Source organism: Cuculus canorus, chromosome 24 (genome assembly GCF_017976375.1).
Source record: "Cuculus canorus isolate bCucCan1 chromosome 24, bCucCan1.pri, whole genome shotgun sequence".
Taxonomy (NCBI): domain Eukaryota; kingdom Metazoa; phylum Chordata; class Aves; order Cuculiformes; family Cuculidae; genus Cuculus; species Cuculus canorus.
Window position 1 is genome coordinate 425520 of NC_071424.1, and position 22962 is coordinate 448481.

The 22962-nt window shown below is 50.9% G+C and overlaps 1 protein-coding gene across 4 annotated transcripts in view; it reads right to left on the bottom strand.

Moving 5' to 3' along the window:
- Window positions 1-10406: 10406 nt before the first annotated feature.
- Window positions 10407-22962, bottom strand: part of LRRN2 (leucine rich repeat neuronal 2) — a 34796-nt gene continuing 22240 nt past the window's right edge. For all 4 annotated transcript variants that reach the window (XM_054087807.1, XM_054087806.1, XM_054087809.1 and 1 more), the window contains exon 2: window positions 10407-16867. In XM_054087807.1, the coding sequence (XP_053943782.1) occupies window positions 14491-16626 (2136 nt within the window). In that variant the 5' untranslated portion in view covers window positions 16627-16867 and the 3' untranslated portion in view covers window positions 10407-14490. The remainder of the gene's footprint in view (window positions 16868-22962) is intronic.

Consider the following 22962-nt stretch of genomic DNA (forward strand, 5'->3'; position numbering starts at 1 on the left):
TCTACCTGCCTCATCTCATCAGGCCAGTCTAGGTAGAAGATACTCACTTTAGAGCATGATGTGGCTTTGAGGACAGGATATATTGAAAAAAATCCTTGTAAAGCACTGATGGCAGCTGATTGGTCTATGGGCTGTGCTTGGTGTTAGCTTTTCAAATTTTCTCTGCTGCTTTTCTTACCCTGGGATTTAACTCTTCAAATCTGTTTGCACTGTTGCCATTGTCCTTCAGAGCTCTGCATGGTTGCTCTACTGGCTGTTAAAAGTCAGCTAGAACTTGCAATTTAAACAGGTCTAACCCTTTTCTCTGAGATTGTATCCTAGGGTGTGCTTAGGTGTTCCTCAGCCTTCCGGTCTTTGGAGGGCCTGTATCACACAGCAGTAGCAATAGTACCTTCACCTCTCAGGTACGCAGGCATTTGAACTCTGTACAGTGCGTAGAATGAACCCTGTTTTGTCATCTCTGGTATAATTCCCTCTCTGATCTAGGAAATACATGTGATGACAGGAAAGAGACAAGATAGTACTTGTACCTCGGTGCTTCTCTAGGCTGTTTCCTTGTTGTTTTTCTCTCTTTTGGGCTGGTCCAGCCCCAGCAGGTCAGGCATGCATGGAATGCCCCAGAACCTGCCCAGCAGAAGGTCCCCACAGACCACGATGTCCGAGTTGTTTCTCTGCAAAGATACCTGAGTAGGTGCTATACAGTTGCTGCCTATCACTGCCAAAAGTCAGATCCACCTTATATTTTGCCTAGCACTGTGATTATTTCTGTATTGGTTATAATTTTGACTAGTATTGTTGGCTATTATTTACAGTGGTATCTAAAAATCGAAGGGTAACCATCTGGTGTTTTGATGCACTATCTGTAAGTCCATGGGAATAAATCCACATGGAAAAGTTTGCTTATTGCTCCCTTAATGAAAGGGCAGTTAAATTGCTGGCGATGCACTTTAATCATGCTACGATCAGCAGCGTTACCACCTGGAATCACAGAAGGGAGTTCCTGCCAGGTAGTTTCTTCCCCTTTTGGGTAGTTTCTTTTGTTGTGGCACTTCTGAATACTGTGAATTTCCCCTCACCCCCAGTTGCTTCTAAGAACTAAATGTTTTGCTCAAAGCAGTTTTACTCAGTTGTTCAGATCTGCCCACACTGAAAAACATGTCATTTGTGTTGACCAAAAGTCATGAGACTTAGGCAATAGTGTTGAATATCCCTACCAAAATCCTACTGAGGTCTGTACACAGCTTCCATCGTTAAATGAGAATTGGTGTCAGTGTGGCAGTTTGTAATAAGAAGCAAATCTGCGGGTAGCTCTCATTGTAATGATCTATGTACCTTTCTAAGTTTAACCACAGTGTTTACAACATGTGTTTGTCAAGTTTCTAATTTTTTGAAACTGAAATAGCAGACAGAAGATACCACGATGTTACAGGTGGTTTTCCTTTCTATTGAAGAATAAGCTATTGCAGCACAAGCACATCGTGTGGAGCTATAAGTACCCATGTTGTGGCTGGGACTTGGGGGAGTGGAGAGTTTTAGTGCAGCAGAAAGGGAGCAGAATAGTTTATTGCTTTAACTTAAGTCAAAAGAAGTGGTAGTCTACCAAGAACTGCTCTCCTTACACTTGTTAGGAAGTACAGGCTTGAGGTATAGGTTGAACTAGCTCAAAGCACTCAGCTATGATACCTACATTGCACCACAGGTGGGATACAGACCAGGCAATGCTATTGCTTTCCTTTCCTACAGACGCAGCAGTTAACGTGGAGTCCTAGTTCAGAAAGCTATTTTTTGGAGGAGCTGAGCATTTACCCCAGATGGGTGTGAACTTGGGTTCTCCAAACACATCACTGGTGTCTCATGGTAGATGGCAGTTCTCTCTTACAGTAGTTTTACTATGAAGTGCAATATGAGAAGAGGTCCCTAGTAATCATTAGCAATCACTGCTGCATGTCTGTTAGGAGAGGTGTTGAGTGCTGCTGTTTTTTGATGCCTGGACTAGAAAGTTTTATCTGTTTCACTGCTTTTTTCCTTTGTGGACGTGGGTTACTGTTCCTCAGGAACTTGCTGAAGGCTTGCTAGCACAAGTGGACATGTAGATCGGGTTTCATTTACTAGATCCTTCAGCTATTCAGCCAGCAGTTATCTGTGGAACCTATGTATTTCTTGCTTTGGTTGGCATTTGGATACAGAATGGAAACCATGAGGCTCACAGCTGAGTAGTGCTGTTCAGCACACTAGTGCTGCAGCACAAACCCATATGTATACGTGAACTCTCTGTAGCGGCAGTCAGAGGTACACACTTTGCATTTACTCCTGAAAGTCTCCCTTGTTTAAGTGCCTCATATCCACTACCCTCAGTGACTCTTGTTTACCTCCGCACACAGCACATTGACTGTTTCTTCAACCCTCTCTTCAAAAATCTCAGCGTCCCTCGCTCTGCTGAGATAAGTCATCAAGCCAGTTTAGGTGAAGCTAAGCCGCTACACTAAGGTCTGTTGGAGCACACCCCCTCAGAGTGCTTATTTCTTCTGAGCAGTGCATGTTTCCGTGAAGACAGCTATGAACTTTCTGCTTGTGTTACCTGTTTGTTGTGGTGCAGTGTATTAGGAACTGTAATACCGCTTGCCAGGGTCTGCTCCATCCTTCTTCATCCAACATAGATTGTATCTGCTGCTGAGAAGTTGTTCTTGCGGGATAAAAGTGGCTGTTGGACACACAGAAGTGGAAATGAAGCATCTCAAACCCCATGGGGGTAGCTTGCTTTTGCCTGCTCACACGCTGCCTGTTCTGAACTTCATCTTCCAGTCCTGGAAGAACAAATGGAATACTCTGTCTAGAGGCCTTCAGTGAAGGCTGGCCATCGTGGAAGATGCTATGATCGCACGATTGACGAAAGAGCTAAGGCACTGGTCTCCTTTCTGTACATAAGCTGAGCAAGGAACTTTGAGTCCTGTGCCTGCTCTTTGGCCACCTGGACATCAGCAAGTAGCATCAGGATCCTTGAAAAGGAGATACTGCGAGGCTGTTGTATGAAGAGCAAGAATGAGACCCACAAATGATATGGGGGTGACAAACTGCATTTGGAACACCTCTGCAAGCACAGATGACCTTTGGACAGCAGCTTTTCTGCTCTGGAAATCCTTTGGTTATCTGTCTGCAACAGCTGGAATTTTCCTTGCTTCTTTGAAAGCAAGGGAGACTGTGCTTGTGACTGCATGTGACTGCATGGTGGGGTCTGGCGAGCAGAGCAACCAGCTTCCACGAGCTGGGGTTCCACATCCCAACAGCTTGTTCTCTGCACCTTATTGCAATCCTGTTGGGGTGGCAGTCCTGTTCCCCTGTGCCATTTGATCACTCACTGCTCACCCTGTGCCTGCCATGCCTATCTCAGCGATGATCTCCAGGGTCTCAGACTCTTGAAAGACATATCTGCCTCTGAAGGTCGAGCTGAGGAGATACACGAAGAAGGCAGGAGCATGTACCTCTGGTGAAAGTGAATACTTGCTGTTGTGGAAAGAGTGATATCCTGCTGGTGATAGCCTCTCCCTGCAGCCCCTTCTTCCCTTCTTGTTCAGAAGAACTCTGCATCTCCATGTGCACCCACACAGTCACTGCAGGAACAAGCAGGAGCGCTCGCTGAACATCTGTGTGTTTGCACTATTTAAAAAAAAAAAAAGTGTCACAGAATTGATGACCTGTTTTTGTGTCCAGCGCATAATGAATTTAATTAAATTGAGCACGTTCTATGATAATATAAGTTTATTTTTTCATTTGTACTGCATTTTGGGGGAAAAAAAAAACCTTTAAGTAAAAGCCTGTAATCACTTACACAGCGTGAGATCTTCCTGTGCGTCCGCCTTTCCAGAGAGGGAGGGACCTCCCATCACTCTTCAGATATGCCTGCCCTGCAGCTGGGAGGGGAGGCTGCAACTCAAATCTGTGTTTGCAAAAGTGAACAGGAATGGCAGCAGGGGAGTGGCTTAAGCTTCACCTCCTGAGCCAGCTTGAAAGCGTCCTTGCTGTGTTTTTTTTTTTTTTTCCCAGCTGGTTCCCCATCCCATCTCCACCACCTGCAGCCACTCCGGATTCCCAGGAGGTGCAACCACTGCATCCTTTGCTTGTGATAGTGTCAAGAGGTCACTTAGCTCTTCTCCAACTGTTTTTAATGCTGATTGCTTTGCTTATGGGATGGAAGAGCCATGAAAGTAGCATGTACCCGCTGCACCTCAGCACTGGATCTCCCCAATAAGCAGTTCACTAGAGGGCACCCGCTAGCTGTGTGTGCATGGAGCTAGATGCAGGCAGTTTCCCCTCCTTCGCTCCAGCCTGTCCATACCAAACCTTTACTGCTGACATAAACAGGTTGCTCTGAGGAACACGAGTCCTATCCCTGGCATTTGGCCTTCCGTATTTGCCTCTTAGTTTACAGTGCTGGTTGGAGACCAGCAGGCTGCAGGTAATCGGAGGAAGATGGATGAGTACACTCTGCTTTCCTGTTGTAAACTGGCCCTCCCCACGCCCAGCAGTGATTTATCACTAGTTGCTTGCCAAGGAGGAGATGCTGCTTGATAATCTGGAGCATCCTGATTGCTTTGTAGGAAACAATAAAACTCCACCTGTGGAGTCAGAAGAGGAGAAGCCGAGCCAGTTCCCCCATCCCTGACACACAGACACCTGGCAGAGGGCAGGGTTGGTTGCACTTCAGGTCCTGCCATGGGCTTGTTTTCCCTGCCTTTTTTCCTGAGAGCAGCTGGAGGTAGGGCTGGTGTCCAGGATCACCAACAGCCATTTCCATTCTGTCCTGCAGCAGTTACAAGAGCAGCAATCAGACTTGCTGGTAACATCTGCCAATCTTGAAGCCCACAGGGAAGTTTCTGGCTCTGCCTGTGCACTCCTCAGCCTGAGTAACCTTTCCTTGCACCCTGCCAACAAAACCAACCTGTCCTGATGTGCTCCAAAGCACAAAGCAGAGCATCTGCGCCCATCCTGGTTGCCAGGGACTGTGTTGTGTTGTTGAGATCGTCAGCCCTCACTCTGCCTGCCCTGGGTGAACAGCAGCTCCCTGCCAGCTCCAGGTGAAACAAATGCTGCAGGTTCGATTTAGCAGAAGAGGGAATGGAGCAGGGTGGAGCTGCTCCCCCTGAATTTGACTTCTTAGCAGGGGCAGCTGGAGAGATGGGTGCTGAAAGGAAACAGCAATTCACCTTCCTCACAGGTCCAACCACAATGTGTTTCTGTGTGGAAGAAATACTGTTTATATCCTGGAAATTAAAGGATCCTTTTTTTCACAGCAGCCTGTCCAGTAGCTAGGGCTCAGCATCCCAACCCTGCCCAGCTTCTCTCCTCCACCTGTTGTGCCTCTTCTTTCTCTCTTTTGTAAGAAAGTGATTATTTTGGGGCAGCATTTATAGCATTCCCAAATTCCCTTAAGCAGGTCTGTGCAGAAGCACCCTCTAAAACCTGTACTCTGAGAGCAAGCGGCATATTTTCCTCCTCTGCGTCGGGGTAACAGGGTGCAGAATCCAGCCCACTGAAAATAAAGAGTCTGGCTTCACCCAAACCTTCCCCAGAATTGCCAGTGACCTAGATGTCGACATTGAAAGAAATAAAAGCTCTGTGATACTGAGTCTTCCTGATGCGAGCCCTGAGGGTCTGTTTAGGGTCTCCAGCTGGAGCTCACTGAAACCAGGTTGTGGTGAGGAGGCAGGCGATGTGAAACCTCTCTAGCAGAGCAGGCGTGAGCTGCCAAAGCCCAAAATACAGGGTGCTTTTAAGAGAAAATGCAGCTTTTTCTTTTATAGCAGCTAAAGCCTCATTCATTTGAGGAATGAAATGGCCATGTGACTGGAAGTGGGGATCACAGCAGTGGGTCTGAACGGGAATTAAAAGGAATCAGTGTGAAATCTCACATCCATGGGATCTGGGGACACGGATGGAAGGGCTGCAGGGGCCAAGCCATCTCGTGCACGATGGATGAGGGCTCTTAGAGCCACAAGTACCTTTTCTTTCTGGAAAGCCAGACCGGCCTCTCTGTGCTTTGCCTTTGTAGCTACATTTAATGAGGCAACGATGCTTTACCTCCAAGCAGAGCCCCAATGCCACCGAGCCTTTGCACGGCGCCACAGATGCCCTGCACTGCAGCATGCTCTCATTTAGCCAGTGGTAAATCAGGAAGGATTATTTACTGGGTTGATTTAGCAGGATGCTTTAAATGGCATGTAAATGCTTGCATATTGCTTTCAGCATGGGAACAGCTTTACAAGCACTAGCTATTGTTGTTTTGCTTTGGAAACCGTGTTCTCCTTAAAATCAATACCACGAAGAAGAATGCCTGAGCAAGCTGGTTAACACACGCCTATTATTGCCATTAGCAGAGTGGATTCTCACCCACGCCTGCACAGCCCTTCAAGCTTTGGGGGTTGTTCTTCTCTGGTGTAAAGCATCACTCGCTTCATCCTGAGCAAGCACCTTGACCCTTGCTTGTGAAACAGTGTTTTCTGCTCATACCTAGAAATGCAATGTTTTGCAGTCTGGCCTTTACGCCTTTAAAAAAACCAAAATAATGGAATGCACAGAGAATGGGAAAATGGTTTGGGATCAAAGGGACCTCAAAGCTCATCCAGCTCACTGGTGCCCACCCCAGCTGCTCTCCTGGTGTTCCCCACGAGCTGTGCTCAGCTGCCTAGAAGAAGCAGTTTATTCCTGCCTTCTCTGAATGGGATCTTTTATTTATCCCCTTGATAACTTTATCTGGATTTAATGTTCCATAGGTGCTGCATTTATCTGTCATCTCCCTCTTCCCCATAACCTTGTCTGTGTAATTGCTGTGCCCAAACTAAATATTTACTGTTTTCTCTCTACTGGTGAGCCTCTCAGTTCCCTTCCAATTAAAGATTTACTAGATGGGCATCAGCACTTCTGCAAGGCCAACAAACCAGCCCCCCTCGTTAGATTTTTTAAGTGCTTTGTTATCATAGTTCAGCAGAGCACACCATAAATTAGATTTAAAACACACCAGCACACATGCACTCACCCCACAGCACCTGGCTTCGTCCCTGCAAGGCTGAGAGCAGGAGGGTTTGAGGAGCAGAATGGGCAACCCTGTGTTTCTGGAGGAATCCTGGAGCTCTAGCTTCCCCCTGGATGATGGCTGTTGGATGCTGCGGGGAGCCCTCTGGCAGGGTCGGTGATGCTGGTCTGGGTCAGGGACCACTCTGTTCCGGAGACAGACCTCATACCCATCCTCAGGCCACGTTAGGACAGGGCAGCTTCCTGCAAAACATGCAGAAATGGCATTTTCTCATCACTCTGCTGTAATATTTATAATTAACCAACTTTTTAGATCAATATTTTATTGGGAAGGTTGCTGGGGTAATTCACACTTTGAGCATCTTCCCTCCATGTGAGCGAAGCCTGGGCTATTAGGAATAATGAACTTTTTGCTCGTTACCTTTAGCGAGCTAATAAATCTTTAATGCTAGCTGGAAATTTAATAAGGGAAATTCAGTCTGTGACCTCAAAACTTTTGGAAAAAGGGAGGGAAGCAGATGGGGGTCAAGCAGAAAGACCAAAGTGGCACACAGGAGCTTGGTGTCACAGCAGGAGAACAAAGCCCAACCCAGGCAGCTTTGGCAGCAGGGATAGGGGAAGGATGTGGTGATGCAGAGGAAGGAGCAGGAGGACCTAAAGCCCCACGCACCATGCTCGGTACCACAACGGTTGCACAACTGTCTGTTGTGCAGAGGGGCCATAGAACAATAGAGAGGCTTAGGTTCAAAGGAACCTCAGAGCCCACACAGTCGCCCCCCCTGCCATGGGCAGGGACACCTCCCACTGGATCAGGGACTCCAAGCCCCATCCAACCTGGCCTGGAACCTCTCCAGGGATGGGGCATCCACCACTGCTCTGGGCACCCTGGACCAGGGCCTCCCCACCCTCACAGCAAAACATTTCTTCCTAAGATCTCATCTCAATCTCCCCTCTTTCAGCTGAAAACCATTCCCCTCATCCCATCCCTGCCCTCCCTGATCCAGAGCCCCTCCCCAGCTTTCCTGGAGCCCCTTTCAGTCCTGGAAGCTGCTCTAAGGTCTCCCAGAGCCTTCTCTTCTCCAGGCTGAGCAACCGCCACTCTCTCACCCTCTCCTTGTACAGAAGATGCTCCAGTCCTCAGATCATCTTTGTGGCCTCCTCTGGACTTTCTCCAACAGCTCCATGTCGAGAAACACCATCAGCTCCTGGCTCTTCCTCAGCTGCTGGGCACCACCACACTGCATGCTGCAGTTTATTTCCAAGCAGGACAGAAAACACTTTTACCCCCCACTTTCCTCCCAGCACCCCGGGCTTTTTGGGAAGAGCCCAAGGCTCAGCATCACCGGCATCACCCGCCTCCCTGCCAAAAGCAACTGCTTCCCCCCCACCGTGTCAGCAGCCGGGCGGCTGTCGGGGACCTGCATTATTTATCTGCTCAGTAACATTTACTGGGATCTAGTGTTTAATAACTGTCACTCCAATATATCTTTTCTTAATCCCCTCAGATCTGTTGCTGTGGCAATTTTAAATATTTATCAACACAGTTTGTGTGTTCACTGTTAAGGTTGCAATTTTCTTGTAATTAAAGATTTACAAGACACCGCTCAAGGTTTAGAAAGGATTGGCAAAGATCAAAGCTGTTTGCTCTTCACACTAGAAATCAGCGGCTCTCCAGAGGTTTTCTGTGGGACCCTGATACATGGGTGATGGTGCAGACCTCCCTTTGTATTGGTTATTCTTGCTGTTACCAGTTTTCATAGGACCATGGAATGGTTTGGGTTGGAAGGGAACTTAAAGCCCATCCAGTCGCACCCCTGCCATGGGCAGGGACACCTCCCACTGGATCAGGGGCTCCAAGCCCCATCCAACCTGGCCTGGAACCCCTCCAGGGATGGGGCAGCCACCACTGCTCTGGGCAACCTGGGCCAGGGCCTCCCCACCTGAACAGAAAAACATTTCTGTCCAAGATCTCATGCTTCAGCCCTTGGATCATCTCCACATCCTCCTCTGGAGTCTCTCCAGCAGTTCCATGTCCTTCCTGTGCCGAGGACTCCAGAGCTGGACGCAGAGCTTCAGTCAAGTACTGACTTTTCACTGGCTCTCCTTGCAGAGGTTGGAGCTTTGCCTCTCTCCATGGCTCCCCAGATCCTGCTGACACTGCCAAGTCTCTGCCAAAACATTATAGTCCTCGGGGGCTCAACCATCCATAAGATGCTTTGAGAAGGATCCTGCTCATTCCACAACTGCCCTCCCAGTTCCTGCACTCCCTGCCTGCTCCCTCTGCCACTGAGCTGGGCTCTGATTTCTTATTCCCTATTAATACTCAAACCCTGCCTGCCTTGCCTTCCCTCCCAGCCCTCTTCCCACTTAGCAAATGCAAAACATCTTCTTTCCAAGTTTTGATGAGGTTCCAGGACAACTCAGGAGCAGGGAAGGTAGCAGGATGTCTGGGAGCAGCTCCCAGGATGGGAGCAGGGTGTCCTGGGGTGACCACCACCTCCTATCCCCTTGCTTGCTGTGGGATCAGATCACAAGCAGCTGTGCACATGATAGTTTCTTAATCGATTATCTAAGCCGCCTGGCGTGGGGAGCACGAGCCGACCTGGTGGCCAGCACCAAGCACCCACCTCTCACCGGGACCTGCAGCATCCGTGGTCTGTTGGTGCCACTGACGCCTCCTGTGATGCTGCTACGTGTCCCCAGGTCCTCGCTCCTCTGGAATCCCCCCACATCGTGGGACAATTTCAAGCTGCAGGCTCTTCCAGCGTCCCCATGTGGATGACTTGGCCATTGGGAGAGGAACCAGGAAGGGAGCTGAGCTTCTCAAACCACCGCCCAGCAGAGAGCAAAGGCAAGAGCCATTAGCAGCCAGCCCGGGCTATGACAGCAGGCAGAGCAGCTCCCTGGGAAGCAGCCCCTGGAAGGGTCAGCGCTTTTCTAGCCTCTGACAGCTCCAAACTGACCTCATGTGACACCTCCTGCCCTGCTGCTTTCCATCAGCCTGATTTTAGCCTCAATTGCTCACTTGAACGCAGCTGAATCCATTTATCCGGCTGCTCGAGCAGGGCACAGAGGCAGTTTGAGCTCCGAGAGGCTGGAAAAGGCACCGGGAAATAAATGAGCTGCAATCGTTTCTCCTCCATGACTGCTGCCTTTGCCTCTTCTTCCTTTCTTTAGTGGCTTCTGGATGTAAAGACCAAAGAAGCACTTGTCCCCTGGCCCCAGCATGTGCTTAGAAGGAGAAAAGGGTCTGACAATCATGAGCGACTGAGTGGTTCTGTGCCTCAGTTTCCCCACCTGTGGGTCAGTGATGAAGGAGGGAGGGGGAGAAGTGATGAAGCATTTGGACGGAGAACTGCTTGCTTTGGAGATTGATAGGTAGACTTTCCTAAAGATTTTGAAAGCTACACCTGCTTCATCCTAATGGCATCATGCATATGGATAACACGACTGACATTTCCCAGGGAGGTCGAGGCTTTTAATTTCAATCATTCTTGAGGAAGTGCTAAAGGGAGGAGGAGAGAGGCTTTGATTTTCTAACAAACTAATAAGTATGTGTCTGTGACGCTCCTCCCAGAGCCTGAAAGCCTTTGGTGTGGGCGAGGAGACTGCCAGGCAGGTAGCGGTGGTAATGGATGTTGAGAACGGAGCATCCCTGCCACTGGGCCCTCGGTAGGTACAAGGGCTCTGCAAAAGAAGGACATGAGGATGGAGCCACTCCAAAAATCAGTTTTATTAGGTGCTTAAAATAGAGCCTGGTACGCAATGTTCTTGGTTGGCTTTGCTGAGAGAAGCTCAGTTGCGTATGAGATCCATGATGCTGTTTGCACTGAGGAGGAGGGTAGAGGGCAAAAGAAGCAGAAATGAGGACTTTTACTGCTATCCTCAAAGCGAAGTAATGAAAAAAACCCCAAAATGGAGAATTTGGACCTGTCAAGCAGCTTGGGAAGAGTGGTTTATGGGAAAGAAACCAGTGCCCATGCGTGATACCTGATGGGACAGGCCAGAGGAGAAGCTTTGCCCAAGCAGATGGAGGGGAAGGACTGGGAAGTGATGAAGGACATCCCTTCTCTCTTCCCTCCTTCCACCGGTCCCCCTAGCCCCCCTGGGCTTGGCTGGCAGCAGCCAGGAGGGGTGTCAGGCACTGGTGACAGCTTCTTGGGCTTGAGAAATTTGGGACCTTCACTAGAGCATCTATTTGAGAGCTGCATCCCTGCGTGGTGCTCAGAAACGGAGGCTGTCCCAGCTACTGATAAAACTGCTCCAGTGGTTAATTACTCCTGCTACTTTAAAAAAAAAAAACTAAACAAACAAGCAGCATCCTGTTTCTCATTTGAGCTGTCCTGGATCTTGCCATGCCTTTGTGTGGCAGATTGAAGAGCACTCTAGTCGAGAGCATCCAGGGTCACACACTCCTTTCCCCTTTTTGAAGCATCTCTGTTCCTGCCACATCCTTACTCTCTGGGCTGGGAGATGAGACCGCACAGAGGGAGCTGCTCCCCCCTCGAAGGGAACTTGAGATGCAATTAGGTTTTCCAGTGCCTAAAATGCCCAGTTCCCTCTGCCTGGCACCCCAAAATAACCCTTATGTGCACCAGCAAAGCCTCCCCCAGTGCAGAATCCGGCTTCCACGCAGAGGACAAGCTGTAAGTCCAAGTCCTGAGCCCTGTGAAACTTTGCAGCTGCTATAATTCACCCAATGAGGTTAAGTTTTGCCCAATGCCTCCTGATGAGGAGCATGAGCATCGCTCCTCTGTGCGGGGATCTTGGTGCTGTGATGTTGGGCGGCAGCTTGGGATCAAACCGTGCTGGAAACTGCAAGATGCAAAGCATGAAACACGCTGCGGGGTTGGTGTGAGATGCTTGGATCTCCTCCAGCTTTAATTCAGCCACCTGCCTTGCATGCACCTCATTGTGACCTCTGCAGGAGGAAGGGGCTCCATGCAGATGGAACCTTATCCCCCTGGATGACATGGGATGATGCTGGTGAAGCTCTGCTGGCAGCTGCTTCAGCTCCATGTGCCCCATCCAGGCCTGGACATGGGGACAGGGAATGGTTTGTGGAGTGTTTCCTCCAGCACAATGCCTGGAAAAAGCTGATTGGTGATTTAATAATAAATAACAAACGGCAATAAATATTATATGAAGCATCTACAGTGCTCTTGGCTGATGTCCTTGGAGGGAGGAGTTAGAAGCAGTTAGCAAAGCTCCTGTTTTGGGGCAGAAAGGAATGATTTTGCCACCCTGTCCCATGCTGGAGCACCCACCCAGGGCCAGTGGGTGTGGGGGGACCCACTGGAAACGAGTCCTGCAGTGGTGGGTGCCTCTCTGAATGCAACGCACACAGCTCCTTGGATCACTCTGGATTCAAAGGAAGTCAAATTAATTGCGTGCACCTTGCATTTTAATCTCTGGTTTGCAGGCATTGCTTTTAGATGAGAGCAGACAATTCAGACGGTGGCTGAACCTTCACCTCCCATCCCAGCGTGGTGGCAGCAGCCACGATAACCGTGATCAAAGAGGCCTTTTCTCTACACCTACAAAATTACAGCCTTGAAGGGGCTCAGTCCTTGCTTTGTTTGGGAGCTGGCGATGTTTCTCAGGGGACTGGGATGGCGGAGGTGGTGGGAGATACAGGCGCTGCCTGGAGCTCAGCCCGTGCACCATGGGGACAAGCAGGATTAAATCAGGGACGTGTTTACACTGGGGAAATTTCTCCTCAACTATTTCTACATATTCCAGCACCAATTTAGCTAAACCACAGGGAATATATTTTGCATTTAAGTTTCCCTGTTGTACAAAAGGCCAAGGAGAAAGGCTGGTTTAGATCCTGAGTCTGCAAACACTGATGCTTGCACACCTGAGCGGAACTGGGACTCCACAGCTGAATATTTAAAGCAGATCATGACTCTGGTTCAGCAAAGTATTTAAGCCTGCACTTAGCTTTCAGCATGTGCTTAGAGCCCCTGGAGATGTCGCTGGGTCCTGAACACATGCTGAACGGCTCTGGTGAGTGGTGATGCTGCGCTGAACGGGGACCGGGGAGAGCCATTCCCCGCTGAAATAATTACCCGGCAAAGGCGCAGAAGCCTTTTCGCGTGCTTGGCTGAGCGGAGCTTATCCAGCAGGGAACCATCTCACCTTGGCTGGAAGATGAATGAGAAGTTCAAACAGCTTTTTACTGTCTCAATGTTTTCTGGTCCCTTCAAAGCACTGTGCAAGCAGCGATAGCGCTGTCATGACTGGCTTTGGAGACACGACCTCCTGGGGTACCTGCACCCCATTAGCTCCCCGAGTCTGGCTGGGATGTTTCTTCTTGGTCTTTCCCATGGAAGGACCCCAAGCAAGGTGCTGGCCAGGCTCTGGCTGAAGCTGTGCCCACACCACGGGCTGCACCGGGGTCTCTTAGGGTGACATATGTGTTGGTAAAGGCACGTCTTGTTAAGGATTGCAGTTAAATCAAAGCCAGAGAAAGAAGTGTCAACAGCCCATGAGAGCAGGTGTGCATCCCCCCCAGGGTGTGTGCAGGGAGGCTGTCACACAGGGTCTGTCCTGCAGAGCCCCCCAGCCCTCCTCCAGCTGTAGCAGGGGGTTCCTACCATGAAGCCCTCCAGCTGCACACCACTATACAAAGGATTTCCTTTTTTTTTCCCCTGCTGTTCCTTTTTTTTTTTTTTTAATACAAAATCAGAAAAGCAAGAACTTCCCCTCTCCCCTCCCAGCCTTTTCGTCCTACTTTTCCTGTTTTTTAACACAAAAAGTTTACAAAACAGCTTTGAGATGACGCTTCCAGGATACAGGATTCAATCAGCTCCGGTAGAAGCTGGCCGGCCCCGCAGGGATGCCAATTTAGAGATGTGGCACCATTGTCACTGCTGGTTCTTTTGCCCAAATCCCCTCCTTTCCCTGCTCTTTCTCCTCCGGTAGACAGCAGCAAGCAAACAACAGGGCAGCGGGAAGGTGTGGTTGTGACAGATTATCTGAGCGCTCAAAAAAAAACCACCCCAAAAATAGAACATGTATCCCAAAGGGAAAGGCTTTTTTATGTATTTCCAAACCAGATACTGTCCAGCGAAGGAGCTGACACTACTGGGGGGGTCTCACCGTGCTGGGGGGATGTGGGGAAAGGGTAATCTGCTGATCAGTTGTATGGCTCTTGGACCACTCGGGGCATCATCCTCTCGGGCTCGGGCCCCTCGGAGCCCTCCCAGTGGGTGCTTACAGGAGCCACGCGCAGATCCAGACCCTACACATGGATCCAGACCCTGCCAGGACCACAAAGAGGCTCTGCAAGCCCTGTGGCCAGCTCTGCTCCTCTTCGGCTCTTTCTCAAGTCCATGAAATTCCTTTTTGTTGATGTTCAGTTTCGCAGTTGGGTGTTTTTTTGATAAAAAATAGTTTCTCCCTCCCCACCCCACCCCAAACCACCCCACCCCACAGTCAGCCCCACCAGTGCGTCAGCCTTCAGCAGTCCAGTGGGGCTGCTTGCACCTCCACGGCCAGGAGCTGCCCCTTTCGCTGCCCCTGAGCCCAGGGCTGGGTGAGGGGAGGATAGACCACACGAACTGTCGTGGCACCTCGGAGAAGCTCCTTGGCCCTCGTGGGCTCTGCCTCGACACCATAGCGAGCTGCAAGGCTGGCAGTGAGCAGCAGGAGGCAGAGGACCAGCACCGTCAGGAGGCTTTCCCAGCCCTCCAGAAGCCAGTAGTGGTGGGCAGCCTCTTTAGTCCTGGCATTGACGCAAGCCACCTTGGCCTGCAAGTCTAAAAAGGCCACGTGGAGGCAAGCCCAGTACTCTGTGTCCTGGTGGAGCCGGGTGATGTTGTACGTGTGGGTCCCCATGGGGATCCGGGCCACGTTGGTCACGTCCAAGTTGGAGCTAAGCAAGAAGCTGGACCAGGTAAGATTGGAGGAGACGGTGTTGAGATGTGGCTTCCAGGCAACCAAGATGTGGTAGGCCTGGACATCTGCCACCACCAGCTCTAGGCTGTCCTCACTGAGTGGGAAGGAATGGTTGACCATCACACTGATGCTCTTGGTGTCTGCCCCGAGAAGGTTGTGAGCCACGCAGGTGTACAGCCCGGCCTCCCGAGCTGAGATCCCATGGATTTCCAGTGTCCCTTCAGGGTGTACCTTGTATCTCTCATCTTCTGCATAGGGGATCAGCTTCACCCCTGAAGGGGTGACCCAGTAGATCTCTGGGTCTGGCTCCGCTAGAGCCCGGCAATGCAAGGAGATGTTGTCACCATCCACCACCTCTAAGTGGGAGGGGAAGCTCTTGGTGGAGATGAGAGGCAGGCACCGGTCCGTCATCTCCCGGAAGGGGACATCCCGAATGTGCCTCCTCTTGAGGTCAGGGGGCTCGGCGCACAGTGTGGACTGGGGTTCGATGAAGCGGATGTGGTTTTCTGTGCTGTTGACCCAACGGATGACGCAGTCACAGCGGATGGGGTTGCTGTGGATGCTGATCTCCTGCAGGTTGGGCAGGGACTCGACCGTCTGCTTATGCAAGGCACTTAGGGCGTTGTTGTTGAGCATGAGGGTTTCCAGTTGGGGAAGGTGGTGGAACGCGTTGGGGTGGATGAAGGACAGCTTGGGGTTGTTGGTCACATCTAGTTTTGTCAGCTCAGGGAGGTTGATCAAGGCAAACTGGTCAATGGACACGAGCTCCTCCATGTTGTTGAGTCCCAGCTCTTTGAGGTGCAACATGTTCGTGAAGTCGCTTTGCCTGACTCTCTGCAATGGGTTTTTGTTCAGATCCAGGAACTTGAGGCCAGGAACCTGCTGCAGCGCCCGCTTGGGGACGTTCATGAGTTTGTTGTCATAGAAGGAGAGGCTCTCCAGGCTCTGCAGCCCTTCAAGTGCATAATCTGAGATCTCCCTCAAGCTCATCCCAGCCAAAACCAAACTCCGCAGATTTGACAGGGGCCTGAAATTCATATCCAAGATCGCATCCACCTTGTTGCCTCCAATCATGAGGATCTCCAGGCTGGGGAGCATCTGGAACCAGCGGCTATCAACTGTCCTCAGCAGGTTGGAGTTGAGATGGAGGCGCAGCAGGCTGCTGAGGCCAGAGAAGGCGCGGGGAGCAATCCTGCGGAGCTGGTTGTGGTTCAAGTAGAGTTCCTGCAGGTTGCCCAGCCCCGGGAAACTGCCATCAGGCAGCTCAGAAAGCTGGTTCTCCTCCAAGTGAAGGCTGAGCAGCTGGGGCATGCTCTTCAGGCCAAAGTCCCAGACATCGGAGAAACTGTTCTGCGACAGGTCTAGCTCTGAGAGGTTTCTGAGATAGTCCAGCTCGCTCTGCTCCAGCCTGGCGATATTGTTGCTTTGCAAGAGAAGGGTCTGGGTCCCCTCTGGCAGGTCTTCGGGCACAGTGGAGATGAACAAGTCATTGCAGTCCACCGTGGCAGCCTCCCGGTAGACCGAGCGGGGAGTGTACCATGGCCTGATCTGGCAGACGCACTGCAGTGGGCATTTGACCTTCCACGGCACGATGGGGATGGCGGTGGCAGCCACCACGCAGAGCAGAAGAGAGCTGGTTTGGAAGTGTCTCATTTTTGGCTGGTGGAACCGGCTTCCTCCCAGGCAGGAAAGGCTCATGGGACAGAACTGGAGCAAGGCATGGGGTGACAACCAAGTGAGGACAACATCTGCAGGAGAAGATGCTCCACGTGAACCCTGGCACTGATCAGCCTCTGCTGCCAGCTGCCCTGCGTGGTCCCTCCAGCTGACACCACGACCAGGGCTGCCGCCTTCAGTCAGAGCTTCTCCTTTTCTTCCTCCCCAGATGATTCATTTCTGCACTCAGCTGCATCTTCTGGGCTCCTCCTCAAGGTCATTCCTGAAAGAGGCCAGACGACAAGTTGTGTTAGAAGAGACCTCATGCACGTGGCAAATGAGCATGCCAGAGTTAAATCTGTTTTATATCCGTAGCATCAATGGTTCCATCCCAGCCCAAGAGGTTTTGAGCCTGTGGAGGCTCTGCCAGGGCCACCAGCATCTCACACACCTTAGGCCAGCCTGGCTCAAAGGCTTTTCTATGAAGAAAGCTGGGGCTGCAGATGCTGGAATGTGAAACTCTCCAAGGGGGTAACTTTTCTCTAGGATCTCAGGATGCTGCTTTCTGCCCATTATCATCCCCACCACCAACTGCCCCCACCCAGGACCTCCCATTCCTCCTTGCAGTTCCCCGAGGTGTTTGTCCCCTGTTGGACTTGTGGAGGAAACATGCCCCCAAGCACAGACCTGTTTCTTGGCATCTCCAGCAGTAGCTCTGCAGCAACACATGGACCTCAGGCTCAGAGCTCAACTTAATTTGCACTGGGACGGATTGGCCCAGATCCATCTTATCCCTAGATGAGATGAAAGGAGCTCCTGGGGGGATGCAGAAGCCCTTTAACCCTGTCCATGACCTCTTGCCTTGCCCTCCTTTCCAGGGAAGAGGGGCCAGTGTTCCTCGATGGAGCATCGGGTGAGGGGCTGGGGTGGGCATGAGCTCCCCTGCACCTCCCTGCCCCTCTCCTGGTCTGGCTGCAGGTTTTGGAGGAGCCAGAGGCTCCAAACCCCACCTTTGATTTTGTGATTTGCTACAGCCCTCCTAACCCATGCTGATACAAACCAAACCAAGCCCCAAAGCTTCTCCCCGTCTTAAAAGACCCTCACACAGCAGGAAAAGCATTAAAAAAGCAGCCAGAGTGGGAAAAGAAAGTTTCACTTCAAGCAGCTTTTTTATCACCCTCTTGTTCTCCCTGTAAAGGGCTTCCAACCAAAGTTTATTCAGCATTGACTCATCCAAGCTTTGCTCCAGAATTGATCCCGTGCACTTCCCTCCTTGCCTACTGTGAGGGCATTGGCTTTTAAACATCTCCCAGAGAAACAGCATTAAAGAAGAGGAAGGCTGTATTGATTTCTGCATCCTTCTGATGGACCCTCATCTTTCTTTTTAAGTGCACTGGCATTTCTGTGACTATAAATCTCTCCGGCCATTAAAATATTATAGAATCTTTTCTCCTTAAAAAAATAATACGGAGGAATGGAGGTTTTATTATTTCCTTAAGGCTGTGAAGAAGAGCCCAGAAAAAAACACCTCCATTTTCATAGAATCATAGAATAGTTTGGGTTGGGAAGAACCTTAAAATCCATCCAGTCCCACCCCCATCATGGTCAGGGACACCTCCCACTGGCTCAGGGGCTCCAAGCCCCATCCAACCTGGCCTGGAACCCCTCCAGGGATGGGGCAGCCACCACTGCTCTGGGCAACCTGGGCCAGGGCCTCCCCACCCTCATAGTGAAGAAATTCTTTCTTATGCCCAGTCTAAATCTGCCCCCCTCCAGTTCATACCCATTGCCCCTCATCCCATTTCCCCCTCAAACAGACTCAGGGCACAGAATAAGAGAAGAAAAGCCGAGGAACCCGGGATTTGAGGCTAACAAATAGAGAGATCAGGCTCGAGACGTGGCTGAGGTTACGAGGCTAAGTGGTGTCTCCCAGGGAGGCCAGATTTCATCTCCTCTCCGAGACAGACTGATTTGCTGCCTTTGCAGGCGGTGAGAAGATGCTGCCCTGGATAATGTGAGCCTCCGTAAAACCAGACAGTGAAGAAGGGGAACAGCAAGGAGGAGCAGGAGGATCTGATGGGAAGTGCGACCCCTCTGGGACCAGGCTGGGCTCCAGCAAAGCCGTGGGTCCCACATTTCCCTCCAGCACCAGCAGCCCCGGCTGCTATTTCAGGCTCTTCCTCGGCGTGGGCAGCAGCACGGTGACAGTGACAGCAGGGAGCCAAGTGACGTTGCTGCTTGGAGTTTATTTTCTTCCAAAAATGTAGAACCAGAGGGCTGAAACATTTGCTGCAGTGCCCCGACACACCAGGAGATGGAATATACCCCAGTTTCCTTTTTTTCCCTGCAGGATCCAAGCCCTGTGTCTTCACACTAGGGTTGCAACTTTGGTCTTCCATCATTTCCCTGGTATTTACCCAATTCCTTCCTCTCTCCAAGGCATTTCTGTCACTTCTGCCTTCAAGGATGGATATGTCCCAGGTACAAATGCCCATTTCCCCTTACACCTCCCACTGGATCAGGGGCTCCAAGCCCCATCCAATCTGACCTTGAACACCTCCAGGGATGGGGCAGCCCCCACTACTCTGGACAACGTGGGCCAAGACCTCCCCACCCTCACAGCAAAACATTTCTCCCTTATATCTCACTCAATCTCCCCTTCTTCAGCTGAAAACCATTCACTGTCATCCTATCCCTGCACTCCCTGATCAAAAGCCCCTCTTCAGCTTCCTTGGAGTCCCTTTTGGTACTGGAAGCTGCTCTAAGGTCTCCCTGGAGCCTTCTCCAGGCTGAACAACCCCAACTCTCTCAGCCTGTCCTCGTACAGAAGACGCTCCAGCCCTCGGATCATCTCTGTGGCCTCCTCTGGTCTCACTTCAACAGCTCCATGTCTTTCCCGGGCTGAGGACTCCAGAGCTGAATACAGGACTCCAGGTGAGGTCACACAAGAACAGAAAAGAGGGGCAGAATCCCTTCTTCTGACGCAGCTCAGGACATGGTTGACTTTCTGGGCTGTGAGCGCACATTGATAGCTCATGTGGAACTCCTCATCCACCAGTACTCCAAGTCTTTCTCCTCAGGACTGCTCTCAGTCCATTCTCTGCCAATGAAAGCTCCACAAGGAGATAAAGGAGGTCCAGAAGTGAAAAAGAGAAAGAAGGAGACAAAGAGACCATCGGAGGATGGGGCTTGGAGAGGGAGGAGGGATGGGAAATGCAGGAGACGGGGTGTGCAGCACGGTGGAGTGGGGAGCACGACTGCCTGAACAGGCGACAGAAAACCAGGGAGGGGAAAAAAAAATAGGAAAGCAATGAGAATGAGAATTGATGAGGCACAGAGAAGGGAAGAGTCTTTTCATCAGCAAGTTTGCTGGATGAAGCCAGGAGATAAATCACCCAGTGGAAGGAGCCTTGGTCTCAGTGCTTGCACCAGCTGCCTCTCTCCCTCTGTCATCTGTCTAATAGCCTGGCTTTGGGAGATAAATGGCTGCAGCTGAGCCTCGGGCTCTCCTGCCCTTCCTTCTCCCTTCCCACAACTAGAAGAGCCCAAAGCTTCCCCCAGCATGCTGCCAGGCGGGAGGAGATAGGCAGCTCCTCCACCTCGCGGGGGACCTCGCGGGGGACAGGGAGGACTCCAACCACTTTCAGTGTCCCTTGGCTGGGGAAAGCCAGGAGAGGGACCATGCTCAGGCCTTGGCTCCTCTCTGCAGGCAGCAGCTCTCCGGCTGCAATGTCGCCAAGGGATAGCATCTCCCCAGGGGCAGAGAGCTCCTGCCAAGCCCCTGTCTTTTCAGGTTGATGGCTTTAAGCAAGCAGTGCACACATGAGCCTGTGACGTGGCCATCGTTCCCGAAGCTTTCCAGTGCTTGTTGTACTTCAGCGGCTGCTAAGCCTTCACGTCGCTGTCACTAGCCCTGCCAGCTCCCGGCGGAGGCAGATGAGAAGTGGCAGTCAGATGCTGTGGGAAAATCCTCCCCCCACTCTGTCCCCGCTGCCTTTTGCTCTTTTCGACGGCGCGATTCCAGGCTGCCGGCAGCCCTTGAGAGAAGACGCGGTGATGGGGAGCTGGCGGCTCGGCTGAGTGCAGGATCCAGCCTTCATCCTGCTGGGGCTGGGAGGATGGGAAGGACCTGGGCATCGTGCCCTCCGGCTTTGCTGGGTTTGCAGCTGGAGCCATGCACATCTACTGGCCCAGACTCTGCACATAGCACTGGACGAAGATGCACAGCCCCACTGTAACCCTAGAAAAGGGATTTTTTTGGCACACCACCTCGCCCAGCTCTCAATACTGGCTGCTCTGAGCTCAGGACTTTCTGTGGTGACACCCAGCAAAGTCTGTCTCCTCCAGCTAAGGTCACATCTCCCCTCTTTAAACCTCTGTGTAAAAGCTTTGCTTTTATTTCTGATAAAACAAACAGGAATTAAATAGGATTCTGTATCAATTACTTGTAAGATTTTGAAATCAGGTGCTCTGCTGTTATTGGAAACACTCCTGCATCACAATTTTTTGATCTGGAAGGAGACGTTGTATTAAATCCTGCAGGGTTTTGCTGTAATGGCCAGTTTTATGACCTTAGCTCTGGTCTCGCTGTTTTCAGAGCAGTCACCATTCCCTGCCCTAGAGCAGCCAGCACAACCCTGCCCATGGCAGGGGCGTGGAATTGGATGATCTTCAAGGTCCCTTCTAACCCAAACCATTCCATGGTTCTATATCCTCCAAACTATTGTCCCTGCTGGATAAAAGTCTTTGGGATCTCCTGTTGTCAGCATCTGAATCCAGGTTCAGGGAAGAGAGGAGAGGGACTATGTGGGCTCCAGGATCGTGACAGCCCAGCCCCGGCCCTGCTGCCATCATGACGCTGGCTGGGAACATGACTTATTTATAATATGTTTATAGCAGTAAAAGCCTTAGTGCAAATGCAAACCAAGCCCTTTCCTCCCCTGGGTAACTCATATCTTCTGGGAAGTGAGCACAAGAGATGCCAGCACAGGCACTTTGTGGATCCATTCGCCCTGGACCAGCTCTGCCCATGGACCTCGCCCACTGTCTTGAGTCCCCATTGCTGCCGGTTCCCACCGTGGAGCGCAGGATCAGGGCAGCCTGAGCCTAGATCCAAAAGTACAGTTACAGGATGGCAAATACATCCCAAGGGATCACTAAATCCCATGCATTCTGGATTAGCCGCTTATACAACTGTGATACTAATGGTGTCTATTAGATAGCTGTTAATCTTGAATAAATGTTTTTAATGATCCACTGTTTAACATACAATAACTGACGTATTAAATCTCAGTTAAGCTGAGGAGGTCAAGTCATTATCTGGGGCTAATAGGGATAGGGATGATGCAGAGACTTGACTCTGGATACTGGGAAAAGGAAATATATCCTTCAAGAGCTACATAAGCTTTCAAAAGGGTTTTCTTGGTGTAAGAACCAACCAGTGTCCCTGGGCATTATGAAGGATGGAGCAGTGGTGAGGTGGTTCTGGGACGTGGGATGAGCCTGGGGCTGAGCATCCTCATGTGCCTGGGGGCAATCCCCATCCTCATGGAGCCTCATCTGCATTGTTCATGGGTTTCTAGGGATTTTCTCCGTTTGCACCACCAAGAGGAGGAAATGGTAGGGGAGAACGAGGCAGGCATTTCAAGGTAATGGATGATAGAATTGTAGAATCATAGAATCTTTAGGGTTGGAAAATCATCTAGTTCCAACCCCCCTGCCATGGGCAGGGACATCCCACTAGATCAGGCTGCCCACTATATCCCTGATACAGGGATGAAGAGCAGCAGAAGTTGTAGTGTGAAATACCTGATGCTTGAGCAATGAAACCTGGTCAAGCAACATAGCCCAGCATCCACTCAAAGCTTCACTTTGCCATGGGAAGCAACAGTTTTTCCAAGTCAACCATCCTTGGCTGTCAGGTCTCCTCGCCTCACTCATGGCATGAATTCCAAAGCCCCTCGGGCAGTTTTGGCTTTCCTTCATAGACCTCTGACGTGCCACACTGGTTGCACCAGCTGGCACTAGCAAGATGCACAAGGTGAGAAGGAAAACATTAAGCATGAGAAACAGAGCATCAGGGGATTCAATGGTGCTAGAAACCTTGGCAGAGCCTTGGCTGAGCTCAGTTCTCCCATGTCTGGGTCTTTAAATTGCTTGTGCTGCTGATGGAAAACTCCTTCATGCAAAGACATGTATGGGATAACACCCCCAGCACTGTGGGTCGAGATTTCTGGGCTCAGTCTTCATCTTAGACCCCCAGTGGGACTGTGGCAAAACAGTTCAGACTTGTCCTTCCCAACTGCCATGTCCTTACAAACTCAGCGTGCAAGGCAACGGCAAAACAAATGCTCAGTGTTCCTGGAAGCCGAATACATC